Source organism: Dermacentor andersoni, chromosome 1, assembly GCF_023375885.2.
Source record: "Dermacentor andersoni chromosome 1, qqDerAnde1_hic_scaffold, whole genome shotgun sequence".
In the NCBI taxonomy this organism is placed as follows: Eukaryota; Metazoa; Arthropoda; class Arachnida; order Ixodida; family Ixodidae; genus Dermacentor; species Dermacentor andersoni.
The window spans coordinates 87,927,420-87,946,503 of NC_092814.1; the positions used below are offsets into that span (position 1 = coordinate 87,927,420).

At 47.5% G+C, this 19,084-nt stretch overlaps 2 protein-coding genes across 3 annotated transcripts in view; one reads left to right on the top strand and one right to left on the bottom strand.

Annotated features, from left to right (window-relative positions):
• The window catches only part of LOC126543256 (uncharacterized), a 47,146-nt gene extending 41,511 nt beyond the window's left edge, over positions 1-5,635 (bottom strand). The window contains exon 1 of the mRNA XM_055077896.1: positions 5,577-5,635. Within this exon, the coding sequence (XP_054933871.1) occupies positions 5,577-5,635 (59 nt within the window). The remainder of the gene's footprint in view (positions 1-5,576) is intronic.
• LOC126544090 (oxidative stress-induced growth inhibitor 2-like) overlaps positions 1-19,084 on the top strand; it is a 215,669-nt gene that overhangs the window by 98,153 nt on the left and 98,432 nt on the right. The window lies entirely within an intron of this gene.

Below are 19,084 nucleotides of genomic sequence, written 5' to 3' on the forward strand. Positions count from 1 at the left end.
TTCATCACTGAAATTGCAGCATGTGTCTATTAAGTAAATAGTTGAACAGTTATTGTCTGATTAACATTCCGAAATTTCGGCAGGTCATGCATTGTCTGCAAGCGTCAGCTCGAGGAATGTTTATATACGTTCTCTGCCGATATATGTGCTGGAAGTGTGCATAACAAAACTCCTAACCCGCCGTGGTTGCTCAGTGGCTATGGTGTTAGGCTGCTGAGCACGAGGTCGCGGGATCGAATCCCAACCATGGCGGCCGCATTTCGATGGGGGCGAAATGCGAACACCCGTGTACTTAGATTTAGGTGCACGTTAAACCCCAGGTGGTCGAAATTTCCGGAGTCCTCCACTACGGCGTGCCTCATAATCAGAAAGTGGTTTTGGCACGTAAAACCCCATAATTTAAAAAAAAAGAACTACTAACTATGTGTTTTCGAGTGCTTGCATATATATCTGTACCTGCTCATTTACGTATGGCCCTGTACCCTTGGATACCGACCATTTCCGGTGCTAACTGAACCTTCATTAATTAGGCGTGTATACTTTCTCCGTGCTTCCGGCTTGAAGAAGAAAAAAAAAGGAAAGATGGATCTCCCTGCCCCACACGAACAATTTCTGCAGGTTTAAGTTGCTCATTTTCTTTTGTAATCCCAATTTAAATGAATATTCATCTGATTCAGCAGACATGTTAAAGGGACACTAAAGGCAAATATTAAGTCAAGCTAAAGTGATAGAGTAGTGCTCGAGGATCTCTAAGGCGTCAATATTATCGCGAATAGATTATTCTGCAAAGTGGATGTAATTTCTACTTCTGTTTCTTAAAATCGAATCCAATAAAATTATTGATTGCGTTACTACCCGGCTTCATCACTGCAATTGCAGCATGCGTCTATTAAGTAAATAGTTGAGCAGTTGTTTCATCAAATATTATTTATTATTATTTTATTAAATAGTATTAAATCTATCGAGAAATTAAGGTAAATGCAGGACCGATTAGAGGCTCCAGACACCATAGAAGAAGGAAAAAAGCTTTTTTTCCTTCCTCTATGGTGGAGCGTTTGCGTTTTGTGTAATGAGGGACCTTATTGTGCAGAGCATCGTACCGCCGTCTGTCGGGCGCCGTTTGGCGTATGCAACGTCACCACTCCCCGGTTGTGTGGCGGGAGAGTTGAATTGCGATAAAGGTATTCGGACCCTTCAGGTGCAGCTTTCTCGTAAACTAAGCCTTTTCTTGGCGCGAAATAAGCATTGTGAAATTTATGGAATGGTATGTAAACAGTCCACATCGAGTTAGTATTAGCATTTAGTGGCCCTTTAACGCAGTTTCCATGTTTGCTTTGCTTTTCAGAATTAGGGATTCCGCTAACACGTGTTTGTCCGTGCCATGGGCTATGAATGAATCAGCCCTAGACAGCGCCCGATTATTTAACCTGAGCGTCAGACGGAAATAATTTATTTTCCCTGGCTTTGGATCAGAACGGCTTTTCTTTTTTTCCCCCTTTTGTTCTTTTTTAACTCTGGAACAGTGAGGCGCCAACGTCATAGTGCTGTGATGAGGTCCTGTAGATGTGCTGGTTTCAGCCCAAGGCTGAAACCAAGAGGGGACGGGGGGGTGGGGGGGGGGTGGAGGTATTCTGTAAGGGTCCACCTAATGGACTTGTCCATTTTGTCTGCTGCTGAAGTTCTGTCTGGCTGGGCTGGGTACGCGTGAGAACGAGACGGGACCCCCCCTCAGGCAATTGGCACTTCAGCAGCAGACGAAATGGACATGGCCCCTACGTGGACACACACAGAATACCCTCCCCCTCAGCACTCAGCACATCTCCAGCTGCAAATTCTCTTCCGCGTGTAATATTTTCTTTTCGTTTAATGCCCCAGAGCAACAATTTGGATATGTGGATATCGTCGCGTAACCGAGGGAAGCGAAGGACTGCATTTAATATGACGGACATTTATTGAGCTCCGATAACCTGCTTGTCTTCGCAAAGCTACAAGCCAAGCCGGTCGTTCCGGAAGATCATGCGTTCGTGCCATATAGCTGTCCAGTTGGTGATACAGTTGCCGGCGTGGTGGTGGTGATAGTGGACCGCTGCTCTGCTCGTATGTCCACATACGACAGCTATGAGGTGCCTGCGGCCGTCGCTGCCGGGTATCGAGCTCGCGGCCTCATCTCTCTTCCACACGCTCGCGCACTTTGCTTCCGGCCGAAGTGCTGGTAGCAAGGCTCGCAGCTATTCTAATGGTTTATTCAAAGCATGACATTACCGCGTGTATGCTTTCAACAAGGTTAGCCAAGCGTATTGCGTGCTATAAAAATTCCCAGTGCGCCCGCTTTTCAACTTTTTACCCTCTCTCTTTCCGCATCCCATCACATATACTGTTCATAGCTTGTTTGCCTTATGAATCATGGATTTGTCGGAGGCTACCGGCAGAGTCAGTTGCCCTTGGAAGTCGCACCCTTGCGCAATGCAGACGGCGCGGTGAGCGCTTGTCTTGACACGCAGCCCATTCGCGCAGTGCGCTGGCCCTGTGCCAGGCGTGCAATTAAAGCTCCGAAACCCGAGAGCAGGCATGTGACGCACGAGATTGCGCGGAATTTCCAAAGCGACACTGCGCGTGGCCGCCGTGATGGTTGGGTGAATTGCATTCGAAAGTTTCCGTCCGGAAAGTTCAAAGGAAAAGCGTCTGACTGCGATGTCGGCATACGCTAATAGACCTGCCCACAGCCTGCTTGAATCGGTTCCAGCATTTGGGAACGCACGCAAATGAGCGACCTACATATTGTGCGAGGGCGTTGGAAGCCCTTGCTCCTAACGCTCGCCATTGACGCCGATGCGTTGCAGCAGCAAGCGCCTGTTTCTGCGGCAAGCGTTCGTATATGCCTGAGCTGGCTGCAGTTGCAGGAGTGTGCCTCGCGTGGCTCAGCTGATTCATTCTGTCCGTACCGCATTGCCTTTGGCTGCTCGCATCTGTCTTTCGCTTCCGTATTTGGCTTGATAAAGAGTATCAGGTGGCAGGACGTACGCAACAGGTGGCGGAAACGAGCGTCCATCTGAAAACAGCGAATGAGCGAAGCGGCGGCGAAAAAAGCGCTGTTCAGTGAGCCTGCGGACGTCCGACGCAGCCGTCCGCGGCTGTTATCCTTCCTGTGAGGTTGCACGTCTGGATATACTTGTTCCAGACGCCGTCGTCGCTGATTTTGTTGCATGCGGCTCCGCATCACCTTGCCGCAGAACGCGTTCCGACTCGGTCTCCGTTTCCCGCCTTCCTCATTTTTTTTTTTTTTTTGCTCTTGCGGTTTTACAGGTCAGCAGCCAAATATTAGCGAAGGAGGGGAAACTGTCGACAGCTCGTCTTGGGGTGGACCAAAGAACCCCGAACACTGAGATGAAATCAATAGCTTGGATGCAGCCTTCACTCGTTCCCTTCAACTCCCGATCAGACCTTTGCTGTATAAATACGATAGCGTTGTCGTCGTTGTCTGCAGATCTACACATACCCAGTGCTAAGTGAAGGTAAAGGTGGGCCGAGACTGCCGGTCCTAAAACGGCATGAACGCATATCTCCTTCTGTCCACGTCCCTAGTTTTTGATGGACCAAGAAAGCCCAGCTCCGAATTCGTATGAGAGATGGTGCTCGGGCCTCGGAGCTCTTAATTGTGTGCGGCGGTTTACAAGGGTATATTAGCGTAAGAGTGGGAAATGGGAACGGGTTGGTGGAGATGTACTTGCCTGAGATAGCGCGACAATATAACCACCGAGATTAGGAAAGGCAGACGCTGCACTGTGCCGCTTGTTTCCTTTAGCTTGGCGCCCTGTTTCAGCTTCATCTGAAGGCGATAGAACCTACTGGTGCTCGCCTTGCGTGGTGGGAAAAGAAGCAAACAGGCGGAGAGAGGATGCAAACCAATGAGGTAGTGTACAAACAAAAAGTTGCGATATAAGTTTGGTAGTAGAAAACTGTTTACTGCTGGGCGAGAACGGGCACATCGTATATAGTGATGGACGCTTCCCGGTTCCCATCACGCACAGCAACTTATATCCGCAGAGAACGAAAATTTAATAATAATAATAATAATAATAATAATAATAATAATAATAATAATAATAATAATTGACACGTAATGTTGAGGCACATAGTATACATCCGATAGTTCTATCGCGGTCGTTGTACTGTCAGGTTCGCGTGACAAAATGTCTGCTTGCAGAAATATCCGTTACTGAAACGCCTCAAACATATATGAAACGTCCGTGGGGCCGCAAATACAGATTCCTTTCAAGAAATATCTCTAAAACAAGAAATGAAAACGTGGTGAGTTTTGTTTCTTTCCATTTACAGAGTGTGCATTTGGGCTTGCAAACGAATGTAGTCGTGGGATATACCTGTGCACAACAAACCAAGTGATTGCGGCAACCCGCTCAATACTTCGTGAGCCTCCGTCGCACGCCGCAGTCGTCAAATGACCAATTTCATCGGCACTATATAGGCACCGTCTTCGGGCTTGTGCCCCACGCCGTCTGGCTTTAGGGCCGGATCTTTAAAACCCGTCTGCTTATAATCCGTTTCCCTCGTTTCTCCCTGGTGAGTGCGTGTCCGGCTTCTGCGGGGTGCCGTCCATGGTCAAAGAGTGAAGGAAATTCGCCAGGGCTTCAGTTTCGGCTTCCGTGCCCGGACCCGTGGCAAGCTCCTCGTTTGACAGCGGGGCTTCCCGGCATTATCCCAGCCTAGCTTGAGTTCGAACCTGTCCCCGAAGCATACGGTGTCTCACGTAACTTGAACCAAGGATTAAAAAAAAAATTGCTTAAGCGTAGCTGAATGAAACCAATGACATACGGTTTGCCATCATGTGTGGTGCTCCTTATAGAGGAACCCCCCCCCCCCCGCTTATTTAGATAATCAAGCTTAATTAACTGAGATCAATTATGCAAAATATTTAATATGCACTTTAGGGCTAAGTGCGTTTCTTTACGTTGTAGAGGGGATTCAGAGACGACCGATCCAATTTTTGTAGCAACGTACACGCTGGGAGGTGATATTTTTCGGCGTTTCAAGAAAGCCCGCGAAATATGAAATAAAACCACGTGACGGCGCTCGTGCGCTATCATGTGCGCTATCCTATTGCAACGCTTTCAGCCGTGCTTCGAGCGAAAGAACCGTGCGCGCGGACATTGGCAAAATTAGCGGCCTCTCCTCAAGGCATCGGCTTCACAGTGCGTCAGCATCTTTGACGGTGGCGCACGGAAAGGAAGCGCCGTCGTCCCTGACAAGCGATTGGCTGGACGCACGGTTGAGAGCGCTGCAATACGATAGTGCATGAGCGTAGTGACGTGGTTTTATTTCATATTTCGCGGGTTTTCTTCCAACGCCGAAAAAAAAATCACTACGCACAGCATGTACGTTGCCACAAAAAATTGGATCAGTTGTTTCTGAACCCCCTCGACGATTTCACGAAACACACTTGGCCTTAAAGGGAATATTAAAAATTTTAAATAATTCGTCTCAGTGCACTAATTAAACGGAGAACAAAAAAAGAAAAGTCTCAGGAGACCAGTGATTCCTCCGGTTCTTAATTTATTTACTGTGACAGCAGGAGGCCCTCACAGCCGACAGTGCCATTGTTGTTGAGACTTGGAAGCATGGCTCATATACCTTACAGTGGGATTGATCACACAGAAGGAGGCATTATATTCTCGCACGAGAGCAAGGAAAAGAGAAAAAAAAAGGAGGAAGGGAACGACGAAACAAACAAACAAACAAACAAACAAACAAACAAACAAACAAACAAACAAACAAACAAACAAACAAACAAACAAACAAACAAATTCTTCGGAGAAACAATGAGCGTAGAGTGTGACTGCATCACAAAAGGAGCGCACCGCGCCAAAATCAGCGTATAGGGTGCCTCGATACCAAGCACAGCGACGCTGCATTAGCGCAAGCTCTTGGGCCAGTTGGTGCATGATGAACTTGAAAAAGGGGTACCAGCGAAACACAAAGGACGCGCACACAAGGAAAAGGTGTTAGACACGGACGGACGCTGGACTTTCGACCGTACTTCATTGAAATTTACATTGCCGCACATAACCTCCAACGCATGCGCATCTTCAACTCCTCCCAAGACATGTGCCAGAAAAGACGCAGACCTTTTTCTTATGGGTTTTTACGTGCCAAAACCACTTTCTGATTATGAGGCACGCCGTAGTGGAGGACTCCGGAAATTTCGACCACCTGGGGTTCTTTAACGTGCACCTAAATCTAAGCACACGGGTGTTTTCGCATTTCGCCCCCATCGAAATGCGGCCGCCGTGGCCGGGATTCGATCCCGCGACCTCGTGCTCAGCAGCCCAACACCATAGCCACTGCGCAACCACGGCGGGTTTTGAAAGGACTGGTGGCGACGCCGCACTGAAGTTCCCGCAACAGCTTGCCGTGACGTTGGGGATATTGACAACATCTGCTCAAGCCGACTCAATCGTTTAGCGCGAAGTTTGGAGAACATTTACTGCGTCACAGCGGCCCAAATACGAGAAGGTGCATTGAAATCGATGTTGTCGCACTAACGTTTCTGTGCTGGAGTATCGCAAAAAAAAAAAAAGGACTTTGACGCTCAGTTTCTTTTCTAATAATCAACTTATTACCAGGAAATTAACGGAAATGGAGTTTTGAAGGAATACCTTTTCAAACTGAATTGATCTAGCGTTTCTCTTTAGTGTCCCTTCAATGCAATGCCAAATCCAAAATCGCGCGACAGTGTACAGCGATGTCACGTGACCTTGAAGCCAAGAATGTACTCTGTTGGGGAGCTGTTGCAGAATTTCGCGCAACCAATGTCATAATGCAACTTTCGACCTCGCTCACGCGTATGCAAAACGCACGAGCCATCGACTGACCATCGGCGCGGGCATCGTCTCATTATTGCGGCCGCTGCTATCGGGCGTAGTGGTGCGCCTGTGCACCCGCCGGCCAGCGAGAAACCGCTCGAGATTGCGCACTTGTGAACACGGACCAAAGACCGATATGATGTAAAGATACGTTTCGTTCGATTCTATTTATTATCGTCTACCGTTCACAGCGCCCTGATAGTGGGGATAACGTGGGCAGAGCGCCGCTCAATCGGGCCACTGACCAAGCGCGAAAAAGGAATAGCATCGGAATATCGAATCAACACATTATCCTGGCCCAAGTTTGTCGATCGTATGCGAACTGTTTGTCCTCGGCCGGCCCTCTTTCGCTAATAATACGTACGCACGCTATCACCAGTGGCCGGAGTTGGTATAAGAACTGTAATTACACTTAACTGTTTCACAAGAAGCCAACAAACAAAGACACCAATCTTAAGGACAACACAGGGGAAATTACTTGTACTTACTGATTGAAATAAAGAAACTATAAATAAGTGGAATTGAAAGTGGATGAAAAATCAACTTGCCGCAGGTGGGGAACGATCCCACGTCTTTGCATTACGCGTGCGATGCTCTACCAATTGAGCTACCGCGACGCCATCTTCCCATCGACTTTCTGGGATATTTATGTGTTACTACTAGAACTAACCCCTGGGAGTGTTAGCCAGCGCCACCACTCACAAACCTTGGCGGCGGATGTGGAACATCCATTCCGCCACAGTCCAAGTAATTTCCCCTGTGTTGTCCTTGGTGTCTTTGTTTGTTGGCTTCTTGTGATACGATTAATAAAAAATCGGGCCCCTCAATTACAACTGTAGGCACTTTGATGAGAGAGGGCATGTAGGGCAGCCACTGACCGCAGCTGAGTTGACTCTTACGTAGCAGCTGCATTGTTTCTTTCTATAGCGGGCGTGAACAACCGAAGCGCGCTGACACTTTGATCGAGGCAATGCATAACCTGGATGTGTTCTTGAGCTTCAACGATTTCATTATTGTTCCCAAAAGCGACTAAGGCAGCTCTCCTAAAAGACTGATTCAATTCCCGAATTTTTAGACACAAATGGTAGCACTCTGATAGTGCGCTATCTACAAACTATGGTCAGAAGAAAAAAAGAAAAAGGAACTTTTTTTTTCTTTTGAGAGCGAGCACTGAAGTCTTGTAAAGTGGGGAATAATTTCAGCTGGTTTTCAGGCTGCGTTCGGGGGCGAGGCCGTCAACGCTGTGTCGAAGAAGGCATTTACTTGCAAGTTCAGTGCTTTTGTGCTCGCGCCGCATCTGTCGCTTACAGTCCTGGGCGTGTCGGCAAGCCTGCTGGAGAGGATAAAACAAAAAGACATGAAACGCAGTCACAGCAAGAACACTGAGCCGCCATGCCAAGCCATACTTGGCGTGGTTCTATCATATACGATGGACCCTGGTCATACTGAATAGCTGTTCTTTTTCTCTTTTTCTTTTTTAGGAGCTATTCGTATTTGGGGTACATAGACACTTACAGGAAAGTAAGGCCTTAGTCGGATACGATGACATATAGTCCGATACGATGACATATATAGGTACTCGTTAGTATATACCCCTGTTCTCGCACATTACCTGTACATGCATCGTCCGTTTTAGTAATATAATTTATTTCTGCAAATCGGAGATTGCAGCACGTGGCCGCGATAATAATGATAATGATAATAGTAAAGACAGAAATAATTGAGGTCGTGCGTTAACTATAAGCAGTAGGGCACCGGCGCGCGTGCACAGCTGCTTTGCCTTCAGACTTAGCATTAAAAAAAAAAGAACCTTTTCCGTTCACCTCCGATTTTAATTGTTTTGTTTTCGTTTTTCCATCGCACAGCTCGTCGTCCCCTTGATGTGATTCGTTGTTTTCTTTTCAGTTTTAAACATTTTATTTTTCTTCTTTTGAAATTGAGTTGTTCAATATTTCGTGCATCCGTAAGCTGCTTTTGCTGAGTATTTTTTGCGACATGTGCTCTTGACATGGTCTTTGTCTATGGTTTATCCCTGGTTCCCATACTGTAGTTCTACTGACTTTTTGTTTGTTTGTTTTGCTGTCGCTGACTGATTATTTATTTGTCACTGGACGCGCACCTCAGTCACTCGCTTTATCGACAAAGTGAAAGAAATATCTCATTCTCTTCGTGACCTTTAATCTGTGCGCTTTGTTTTAATACGACATGCGGTTACAGGCGCCTGTGTCTGTGCCTTTTACTATGTTTGCGCGACGGTGCCCTTGCCCTTTCTTGCGTCTGTATTGCAGTTATTAATAGCTGATCGCAAAAGATTGCGCGACTTCATGAGAACTGCGCCTGCGCACACGATGTCTCCGGGCGGGAGCTTTCGCGCGTCATTGACAGCCCGTAAATTGATTGATCCGAAGATCACTCAGCGTCTTCGCGCTGTGAGCGACACATTAGCTTGAAAAAAAAAAAAAAAACTTTCTTCTACGTATGCGAACTTCGAGTAGCACCGTTACAGCTCGATGACGTTCTTCACCTAAAACCGATTGGAGGTTTCTCTAGTCCACTATTTCTCCTACGGTATGGTCTTCGACTGGTTCCTACCGCCCTCCAACTCGGTTTCCAGCGATGCGGAGCCCTATCGAGACTGGAGCCAGAGAAGCCCTGCCCCAGCCGAACGTTCATCTCCCAGAGAAATGGGAGCAGCTGCGTCATCGAGTTACTGTCAAATCTCGGTCGCGCTCCCAGGTTGAAGGTGGGTGCGACTCCGAGCGTTTCGAACTCCAGCGCGACGCTCTGAATGAACCAGGCCAATGTGCTCCTAGTGCTCGATTTCGACCGGTCGAATGTACCACTAGTTTCTTTTTTTGCAGCCTACAATGTCCCATGCCTTCTGTCGCTGCTTCTTGATGATGATGATGATTTGTTGGCATCCCCTTCGAATCGGGGCAACGACACTCACCTAGCCTGCTTGAGCTAACCAAGTAATATAGAGATATTTATCAGTCTAGCGTTTTGTCTGTCTCATAATTCTTTTCTGTCTTAAACCTCCGTATCTATCTTGTATATAGTTACCTATGCCTGTAATGGATCCACTCCTATCAATTTCCTCCCTGCATTTTTCCTACCAATACTCTAAACAGAGGGCTCTTTGAAGCTATTCTAAAATATTTATATTACATTTCTGCAATCAGCCCTCCTCGATTGGTCAAAAAAATGTTTCGGGCTACCCACGCTTCGCTTGTCTGTCACGCGACGTGACGAAAACCGGGAGAACTCCCAATCTGATATGACTGATTACGAATCGAACACTGATTATGCATGATTAGACCGAACAAAAGAAAACAAGATATTTCTGATTCCACACCTTTTTCCGCCATTAGCCCTTCGCTATTGGTAAAAAGTTCTTGGGCCGGGCGCACTTCGCTTTTATGTCACGCGACGTCACAAAAACGCTACAACTCACTATACGCCAAACTGTGTACGCATTACAGATGCATTAATCAGTGGTGGTCCAGCCAGTTTAGGATTTGGAGCAATTTTTTTAGCACGAAAAATGTCGTTCTAGAGCAGTTTAGGTGCAGCGCCACACCAGCATTTCGTAGCAGTTTCGGAGTAGAAAAATTTGTCTTTTTGGAGCACTTGGAATAGTACAGCAGTAATCTGTAGCCACTTGGCGAAGCTTGTTATTACTTTGTAATCACTAAGTGCTGCTCAACAGCGAAGCCGGACACAAAGCCAACAGCGACCAGTTAAGCTTGTCTTCCCATGGACGGTGTACCATGTACGGTATGTTGCAAACATTATTATTTTTGGTACGCAATGAACTACATTTTGTAAACAATTGAATAAAATTTTGTAGGCTAACGAGGACAAAGATATGCGCCTAAGCACAAGACAGATAAAATTACAAATGTGCTAGAACAATTTGCGCCGCCAGGCACAAGACAGAAAGTGATGGAAAATGACTTAGTGCATTCCAAATGCCAGATGTGCTTTCATATGCTTTAGCGCACGTGGCAAAACGTGTATTACGCCCAATAACAATGCTAGAGGCTCGACGAGAGACTATGCATCTGTGAACGGCGCCAAGGTGAAATGCCTCCGTACGGTGTGTCGCAAAGATGGTGATGGCGGTGGGGAACAACGTTCATACCATGCTGTACACACACTTTCGTTGTGAGGCGGTTTGTCGGTTTCCCGTATGTCGTGTGTGGCCTCTGCGAAGATACGAGCCGATTCGGCGTAAAACCGTGCAACTGCATGTGCAAATGCGTGAATCTGTGTACATGAACACGCGTATGCGATGCGATCTGCATGCCTTCCAGTGGCTAATCGGTCCTGTATCTTCGCACATAGGCACTGCTTTCGTCGCCGTTCCCTTCGTCGGCGTCGGGTATAGGAATTGTTTCGATTGGAGTTGACCCGGACGACCCTTGTACCAAGACAATTTTCTGCTATGCCGATAATTACTCAGCGTCATGGTATGGCTGCTTGCATCGACGTCAGCTAACTATTTCGCCAAATATGCGAAAAATAGAGTGGTAGATAATGAAGTTGCAAAATTAATTATTTGAATTTTTCCAAATTGATTCGTATGGTTGAGTACAGTCAACGTCCGATTTTTTGGACTCCCTGGGGGCCGCGAAAGCGTAAGAAAAAAACGAATGCATGCCTTTTACTGCCCCCAAGGGCTCAAACCGCCACAGGCACGTCTGAAATATCTCTGAAGGCGTGCCAGTACACTTATTAGGCGTATCGGTGTTCGTACTGTGACAGGAGACAGCGGGTGCACGCGTGTATAATTAAGGAATACATACTGTGTCCCTTGACAATTGCCATCCCAATCTTGGTATGCTTCGCCGCAATACTTTACGTATGCTTCGCCGCGTAACAATGCTGTACTGAGGCGAAACTGACTTTTGGGAACCGGCATTATGGAACGCGTCATGCTTTCCGAGCTTCGAAGCCGTTGGCGAGGGTTACAAAGACGGAGTCGGCGCCGTTGCTAACAGCGGCGAATTGTTTCAATGAAAAACACTGTATCGAACAGCAAGAAGCTTGGCAGAGGCTAGGCCTAGCGTTGTGGCGGTGGTGGCTACGGCTGCCAGCGGATCTGCGTGCGAGAGCGCCTATTCGAGGTGGCGAGATAATCAAAATGACGGCGATGGTGGCTTCGATCAATGCAGTTTCGGACCTGCGGTCATGGCAAGTCCGTAAAATCGAACGGCGAAGTGTTTTTTGCGTCCGAAATTTGATACGTTCTTATGCATTTGTGGTGTGTCACGAAGGCGTCTGAATTATCGGGCATGTCCGAAAAATCGGGCGTCCGGAAAAATCCGCCGTTGACTTTAATTGCATAACCTTACTTAAAACATTGCATTGCCGTAAAAACGCGATAACACTGCAATTTTGAGTAGTTCGCGCAAATGGCACCTGATTAAGCGCAGCCAGGAGCAGGCAAGTCGAATTGTAGCAAAATGGCGCAAATGGGGCAGTTGGACCGCCACTGATTGATATGCCGAACCAAACTGAACTTTTTTTCGGAATAGCCGTAGATTTCCCGTTTCCGAAAGGAATAGAGGACGTCTGCCCTCCGATCGCCCTGGCATTGGCTACTCGGAGCTGCCGGGGAGAATAGATTTATTTGCGTATAATGAAACCTCTTATGTTGCAGTATAACTTTGTGGAGCCCTTTCGGCATGTACACGACATCACTTTGCCAACTCTTCTTGACTGAGAATTCATTTTAGCGGCCATTTTAACCTTCCGTTGCTCGTCGCCGCGATTTTTGACCAGTCACCGCAAGCTAAGGCAGCGGAAGCGGGCCAATCGCAGACGCCGGCAACACCCTCCTCATCCGGTTATCTACTTTCACGGCGTTAACTCGGACCCACCGAAACCCTGTCCACTTCTGCGTGCTTCTCTCCTCTTGCCAGCCAATCAGATGCGAAAAATCTGTCAAAGTAGGCAATGCTACTCGCTTTGCAAGCAAACAGAAGTGACAGACTGTAAACGAGGAGAGCGTTGCGGATCACCGCCCGATGCTTGCGGCGGTGGTTACGTAAATTTGACGTCATAAGATTGGAATAAAAACAGATTCGAATAGATTTACGTTATAGGGCCCAGAGTCTCTTGCTTATCTCGACTGCTGGCCGGTGAATGAATCCATCCGCTTGAAATCCCAGCGCTTATGGAAGGCGGACGTTTCCTACGAGTCTCGATGGGTGAATATCTTCGCACTGCATTAGGATGTGCTTAGTTGTCTCCGGATTTTCGCTGCAGCAGACACATTGGTCTCGTCCTGTTGCGAATATTTGCTCCACTATGTTTTTGTACTTAGGCAACACCAGCTCGATCCTCAAATAGCAAGGGACTGCCCTTGTGTTATCGTACAGATTTTCCCTTTAATTTCTTCCTTGGCATTCTTGTAAATCTTCATGGTATTTGTTTCCATCCTTTGCATCTAATTTACTCTGTTTTTTTTTTATTTGAGGCCTTCTGATTGTCTGTTGACACTTTTAATTACCTTGGTGGCCAACTTTATTGACCTCTTCCTCAATTCTGTGTCCGCTCTTTTGAGGTACAGATATTTGTGTACTTTAGCCGCCCATTGATTTTCATCCAAGTTCCTGAATCATTCTTCAAATCTAATTTTGCTCCGCTCTTCTGTGACTTCAAAAGAGGCCCAAAGCCATGTGAGCCTGCATGGCCTCATTTGTGGTTTTACCATTGGCCCATAAAGCCAACCGGCCTACCGATCTTTCGTTGGCTTCCAACCCCGACACGGTGCCTCATTTTAAGCGCAGAATGGCAATGTGTAACATCACATGATGCACGCCCCATTTAGAGCTGCAGTGATTCAGAAATATCCAATTTCTTTGTGTTTATTGTGAAGCTCACACGCTTCTCACATGGCCCGATCAGGAACTAAATGGTTTGCCACGCGCCGGCTGGCCGGAAGCCCCGCGCCCTGCTCAGGAGGGAAGCCGAGCCGCGTGCTTCATAGAGGCGAGTCAGGATATGAGGTGCGTGACACACTCGTGGGGCGTTCACATGACGTCGGCCTCTCCGTCGGGTCAGTCGGCCGCGTCGTCCTTGGCTGCTGTGAGCTATGCTATCGTGCTGTCTATCGGGTAGCTTCTTTTATCGTCCTAGTGCATTACCCGCTCTTGAAAAAGCAGAAAGCTCCTCACTTAGCCCACCCCGTCTCACCCTGCCCTCTTGACTTTTCCTGGGTCTCCGTAGAGCTCAGCGCTGGCAAGAGGGAGCGGGGTCACCTGGTTTAAAATTAAACTCTCGCACTTGGCCCTGGCTCGTGCGTTTCCGCTTCCACTTCGAGTGAACACTGTGGTACGGAAGCTGGCTAATCCAGACCACGCGGAGACGTAACTGTGGCGCCTGTTCGTGAAATGGAGGTCTGGGCCCGTATTCACAGAAAACATCTTGCGCTAGAAGTGTTCGTAAGAGCAAATGCCAGCCAATCATCACGTTGGACATATAATTAGTGAAGCCGCGGCCAGCCAGTGGCAAAGGTCATTAATTAACGATAAGCTTCGTGAGTTAGGCCCCTGTATTGCAGCGCGTCTTAGCTGTCCTTAATATCCGCGTTTGTATGCGTGGACCCCCTTCACGTTTCAACAAGATGACTAGGCAGAGAAGAATCTAGGAATACAAGTTACCTGTTGGAGAGCAGGACAGAGAAAGCGACACGTTTTACGTTTTCACGATGTACGTGCGTAGGCGATGCAATCCTCGATCAAACTTCATTAATTGATTAATTGTGGTTGAGCCAGTAAAGATAAATTATACTTACGTAAAGGTAAGGGTCAGGTACACCTGGCTCTTCCGGTTATAGTGCTGGTTCCTTCGCACACAGTTGCCATTTTGTGGTGCATGCTGTTTAATACGACATCTTCGTTGAGAGTTCTAATTGCCTGTTTCGTCCAGAATGAATCGGATGTGCTCGGGCGAGGCTGCGGGAAAGAAAGAGATTCCTGCGGCTACAGTTATAGCATATAGGGTGTCCCACGTAACTTGAGCCAAACTTTAAAAATATGCAAATGCCTCCTAACTGGACAGAACCAAGGTAATGTTGCTTGCCGTCGGTTGGAGATACTGGGATTATTTCTTGCATTCCACCTAATTACATAATTAGTCTTGTTAATCAACTTATCAAATATTATAATGAGATGAAAGGTGTCATTGAGAACATTGTAGAGCAACATGCAAAACTCCCGATACACCTTTCAGTTGCTCAATACGTGCTACACAAAAGTTTTTTTTCAAGCATCAAAGAAGCCTGCGAATGCACGAAAAATTGCCGCTCGACTCGCTACTCGAGGACTTTTGCGTGTATTTGCGGGCTTCTCTCGTGCTTGGAAAAACACTTTTATGTAGCACGTATTGAACACCAGAAAGCGTATCAGATTTTCATGTTGCTCTCATTGACACTTTTCATCTAATTATAATATTTGAGAAGTTGATTAAATAATTAGGACTAGTTATGTATTTAGGCGGAATGCAAAAAATAATTTGAGTATCTCCAAGCGATGGCAAACAACATTAGATTGTTTCTGTCCAGCCACGTGGTATCTGCATATTTTGAATGTTTGGCTCAAATTACGTGGGACACCCGGTATACATGGCTCCCTTCAGGGCATGCAATAACTCTAGTTGCGACTGCGACTATACTCGCGGACAACTTTCTATGTGACTATGACGGGAAAGCTACGGGCGCGTGGCTGCTGCACATGTGTTACCGCGCCAAGTAGTCCGGCAGCGTTTGATGGTGCCTTTGGTTGCTCGGAACAGACGCTGAATCGGCGCAGCTTCCACGTGCGACGGTTTTTGGTTTCCTCAGACGCGGAAGGGAAAAGCCGCAAAATAAGTAAACAGTGATGTGTTCTGTCTTATTTAACTGTTGCTAATAAGGTGTTTATGTTTTCTCTTTGCCAGCCTAAACTAACGTTGATTAAAACGCGGGTCTCCTTTCAGAAGCGCTCTCACTTGTGGGCGTTTTGCCTCCGTAGCTTTCCCTTCGCAGCCACAGGAAGTTGTCCGCGAGTATACAGTTACTGTATATTCTGCCAAAAACCTTTGGTGGCATATACAGTAACTCTAACTGCGACGTAAGAGTTGCGCCATCTGTCACTGTATAAGCGAAACACGACGCGCGCAGTGTTTCGCTGTAGCAGTGACAGACGGCGTCATCATGAATGCACTGCTAATGCACTGCAGATATCCGTGCGAAATTTGAGCGCCACTTTAGCCACCGGTTTGCGTATTTACGATTGCTAGTAGGTACAGTGGGGCGTGGCGTTTCTCGCGCAGGCGCGAGTAAGGGCTCATTCACACCGGCGACTGACAGTGATCGCGCGACCAAGTTGGTCGCCAAGCGACCAGTCGCAAATGGTCGCAAATGGTCGCTTTTCGAGAAAAGCGACCATTTTGGGCCAGTAGCTCGCTGCTCGATTTTTCAGTCGCCCGACCGTGGTCGCAAAACTGATAAACCAATCGGCGGCGCACCGGAAGTGATCTTTCATGTGTCTGCATCCGGCCTCCTCCCGCGTCGCGGCAAATTCCGCGTAGATTCCGAGAGTTCTCGCTGAGAACGATAATCTCCGGGATTGCGACTTGCGGGTCGCGCTCAACCGGGCTTACCGGTGTGAACATCAGTCGCCTTCTGTGGGTTTTTGGTCGCGAGTCGCAAATGGTCGCGCGACCTCCTCAAGTCGCCGGTGTGAATGAGCCATAAGAGCGGATGCGAAAGAGAAAATCTGGGGGCCTTTGCTCCTTGAATATGTAACTGCCTAGACACTACGGAAGAGGTTTCTTAGCGCGTGTTGTATGCGTTCCGTGAAGCTTCACTTACCGTGAGAACAATATACCGCAGGCCGCAGTCGGTGTATTTAAACGCGTAACGATGTTCTCACCTGCGAGGCCTCTTCGTCGGCGCGCGGTGGCTCATCACATCGCGGTGCGCGGCCGCCCAAAACTTGCTCAATAAAGCAAAACGATTCCTATAAAGCTACGAACAGCATACTTGTTTGTTCTCATAAACTGCAGATGGGCTATAGCCATAGGTCTTGATGTGGGTAAAGTGTGCTGCCGTTCATCGCCTGTGCATTCTTGCAGTGCGGCGAGAATGCACAGACTTATTTTCAGGAAAGCCGGCAGAAACCTATGCATATATAGAGCGTGGGACAGGCCTCACATTCTAACTTGCGTAGTTCATTATGAACTCCTTTCAACGCTAGAGCACAGTACTCAGAGGAAATGACTTGGGCAACGGAATCGTGACGGTATAACACCGCGGCGGGATCCGTTGGTCGTATCACTACGGCGCGCGCATGTCCGCGCAGCCAGGCGTGATTGCGCACCGAAAGCGAGAAAGGTAAATAAGGGAGGAGAATCTCCCCCGACAAGATACCCGAGTAGCGCCAACTTCCGGCGTCACATGAGCTTCACAGAGCGACGTCAGGGTCTCTCCTTAGTTTTTCGTTCCTCCATGCATACGTGGCTCCGGCCGTGGCCGGAGCCACGTATACCTGGCTTTCACATTTACGCAATTTTCGGCATGTGCCCTATAGTATTGAATACAGTATATTTTGTTTTCCGGATTCGTAGTTCAGAAGTTATTTTTAGTAATTATGACGTCACGCCGTATAGAGCCCGGTTGCGCGCCTGTATAGCACATAGCATATAGGTGACTGGATGCAGTTCCTATAGAACGGGGACGAGGGGGAACATTAAGGCACGCTATTTCAGCATCGATATGTCGAGCGTGTTTCGCGTTTTTCGCACCCAGCGTCACGGTGGCTCAAGAGCGAAACATTTTTCAAAAAGAATTCAGACGTGTTTCTCGGGGTTGACTAACAAGTTAATAAAGATTCGGTTTATAAAGCGTCACTTTCTTGTATAATGTACTGAGTTACCTCAAGAATGCGAAATAAATTTCGCATATTCGAGCGTCGCGCTTGTTCTGACAGTGTGCTTACATGGCGGCGTGTCCCCGCCGGCATGCGCAGTTAGGCTAAAGGGACCTTTAATATCCTGATAACAGAATTGTTTTATAGCTCATACTTGGCTACGGAGGCGAAGTGGCAGAAAGCAAATGGCGCCTATTGCACCATTAGTGAGTCAAGGCACAACGTATTATAGCGACGCGTGAATTCACAATAAAGCGAGTTGCTACCCGCCGCTGGGTCGCCTGACGCTTTGTTTGCGTGGGCGGCATTAGCTTTTGGGCCAAGACAGAAACACAATATGCAAAACTGGGTTTGCGCTCTACCAATGCTGGCCCGTTTCTTATAAGGGTATCCATACTGATATATTACAATGTCCCCTTTTCGAAAACCCGATCTTATATTTGAGAATTGCCTGACTTAATGAATGCTAAAACGCGTTTTATAGAGTTTTGTCACCTTGTCGCTTTTGGTATTCAAAGAAATATCCCCCAACCACCCGGAACGGGCAGAATGCCAACCGCGCTTCGGGTCGTTTCATGTGTGCATCCCATCCATATGTGCTCGTAAATCGAGGAATGCGTGCAGGCGCGAAGCCGATAGCGTCAGAGAACGCGGTTGCTCCCATTCGAGTGAGAGCAGCCATGGGTGGATGGTGCAATGTGCGTTTGCGTTTTATCATACAGCACGAAGTTCGAGTGATAATGTGTCTCCTTTATTTAACGTGCATCGGGACACGTTTATGCTAATGAGGCTAATTGCACGCGCCAGTGGGAATGTGCCGCCTTCGAAATGTGGCGTCAGGAAAAGCGCGACGTTTACATGTCTTGTTTCACACAAAAGTGACAAATGAATTGATGCCATTTTGAAAGTTGCGTATTATGGTAATTTTATCACGTTTTAATCTTAAGGTATGCTCAGACTGCGATCGTAACGTTAGCAAAGCGCGCATCTGTCGTTAAGTCCGTATCGCGCGTTACTATAGCGTTAAGATCCTTAACAATTGGTCGTGCACATTGTATATAACTTGCATACGTACGCTTCTTCAGGCCGGCTAATCAAAACGTGAGCTGGCCAGTTGCGTTTCAGTCAATTTCATCATGGTGAAACCACTGAAAAACTGTAAGCGAAGGCACAAAAAAAAAAAAAAAACCCGGGTGCCGTTGTCGCTCGAACAACGCACATACGCGTACGCTGTCATGGCTGTTGCTCCCTATAACTGGGGATGCCGGTAGCCGCGTCACGGGAAAT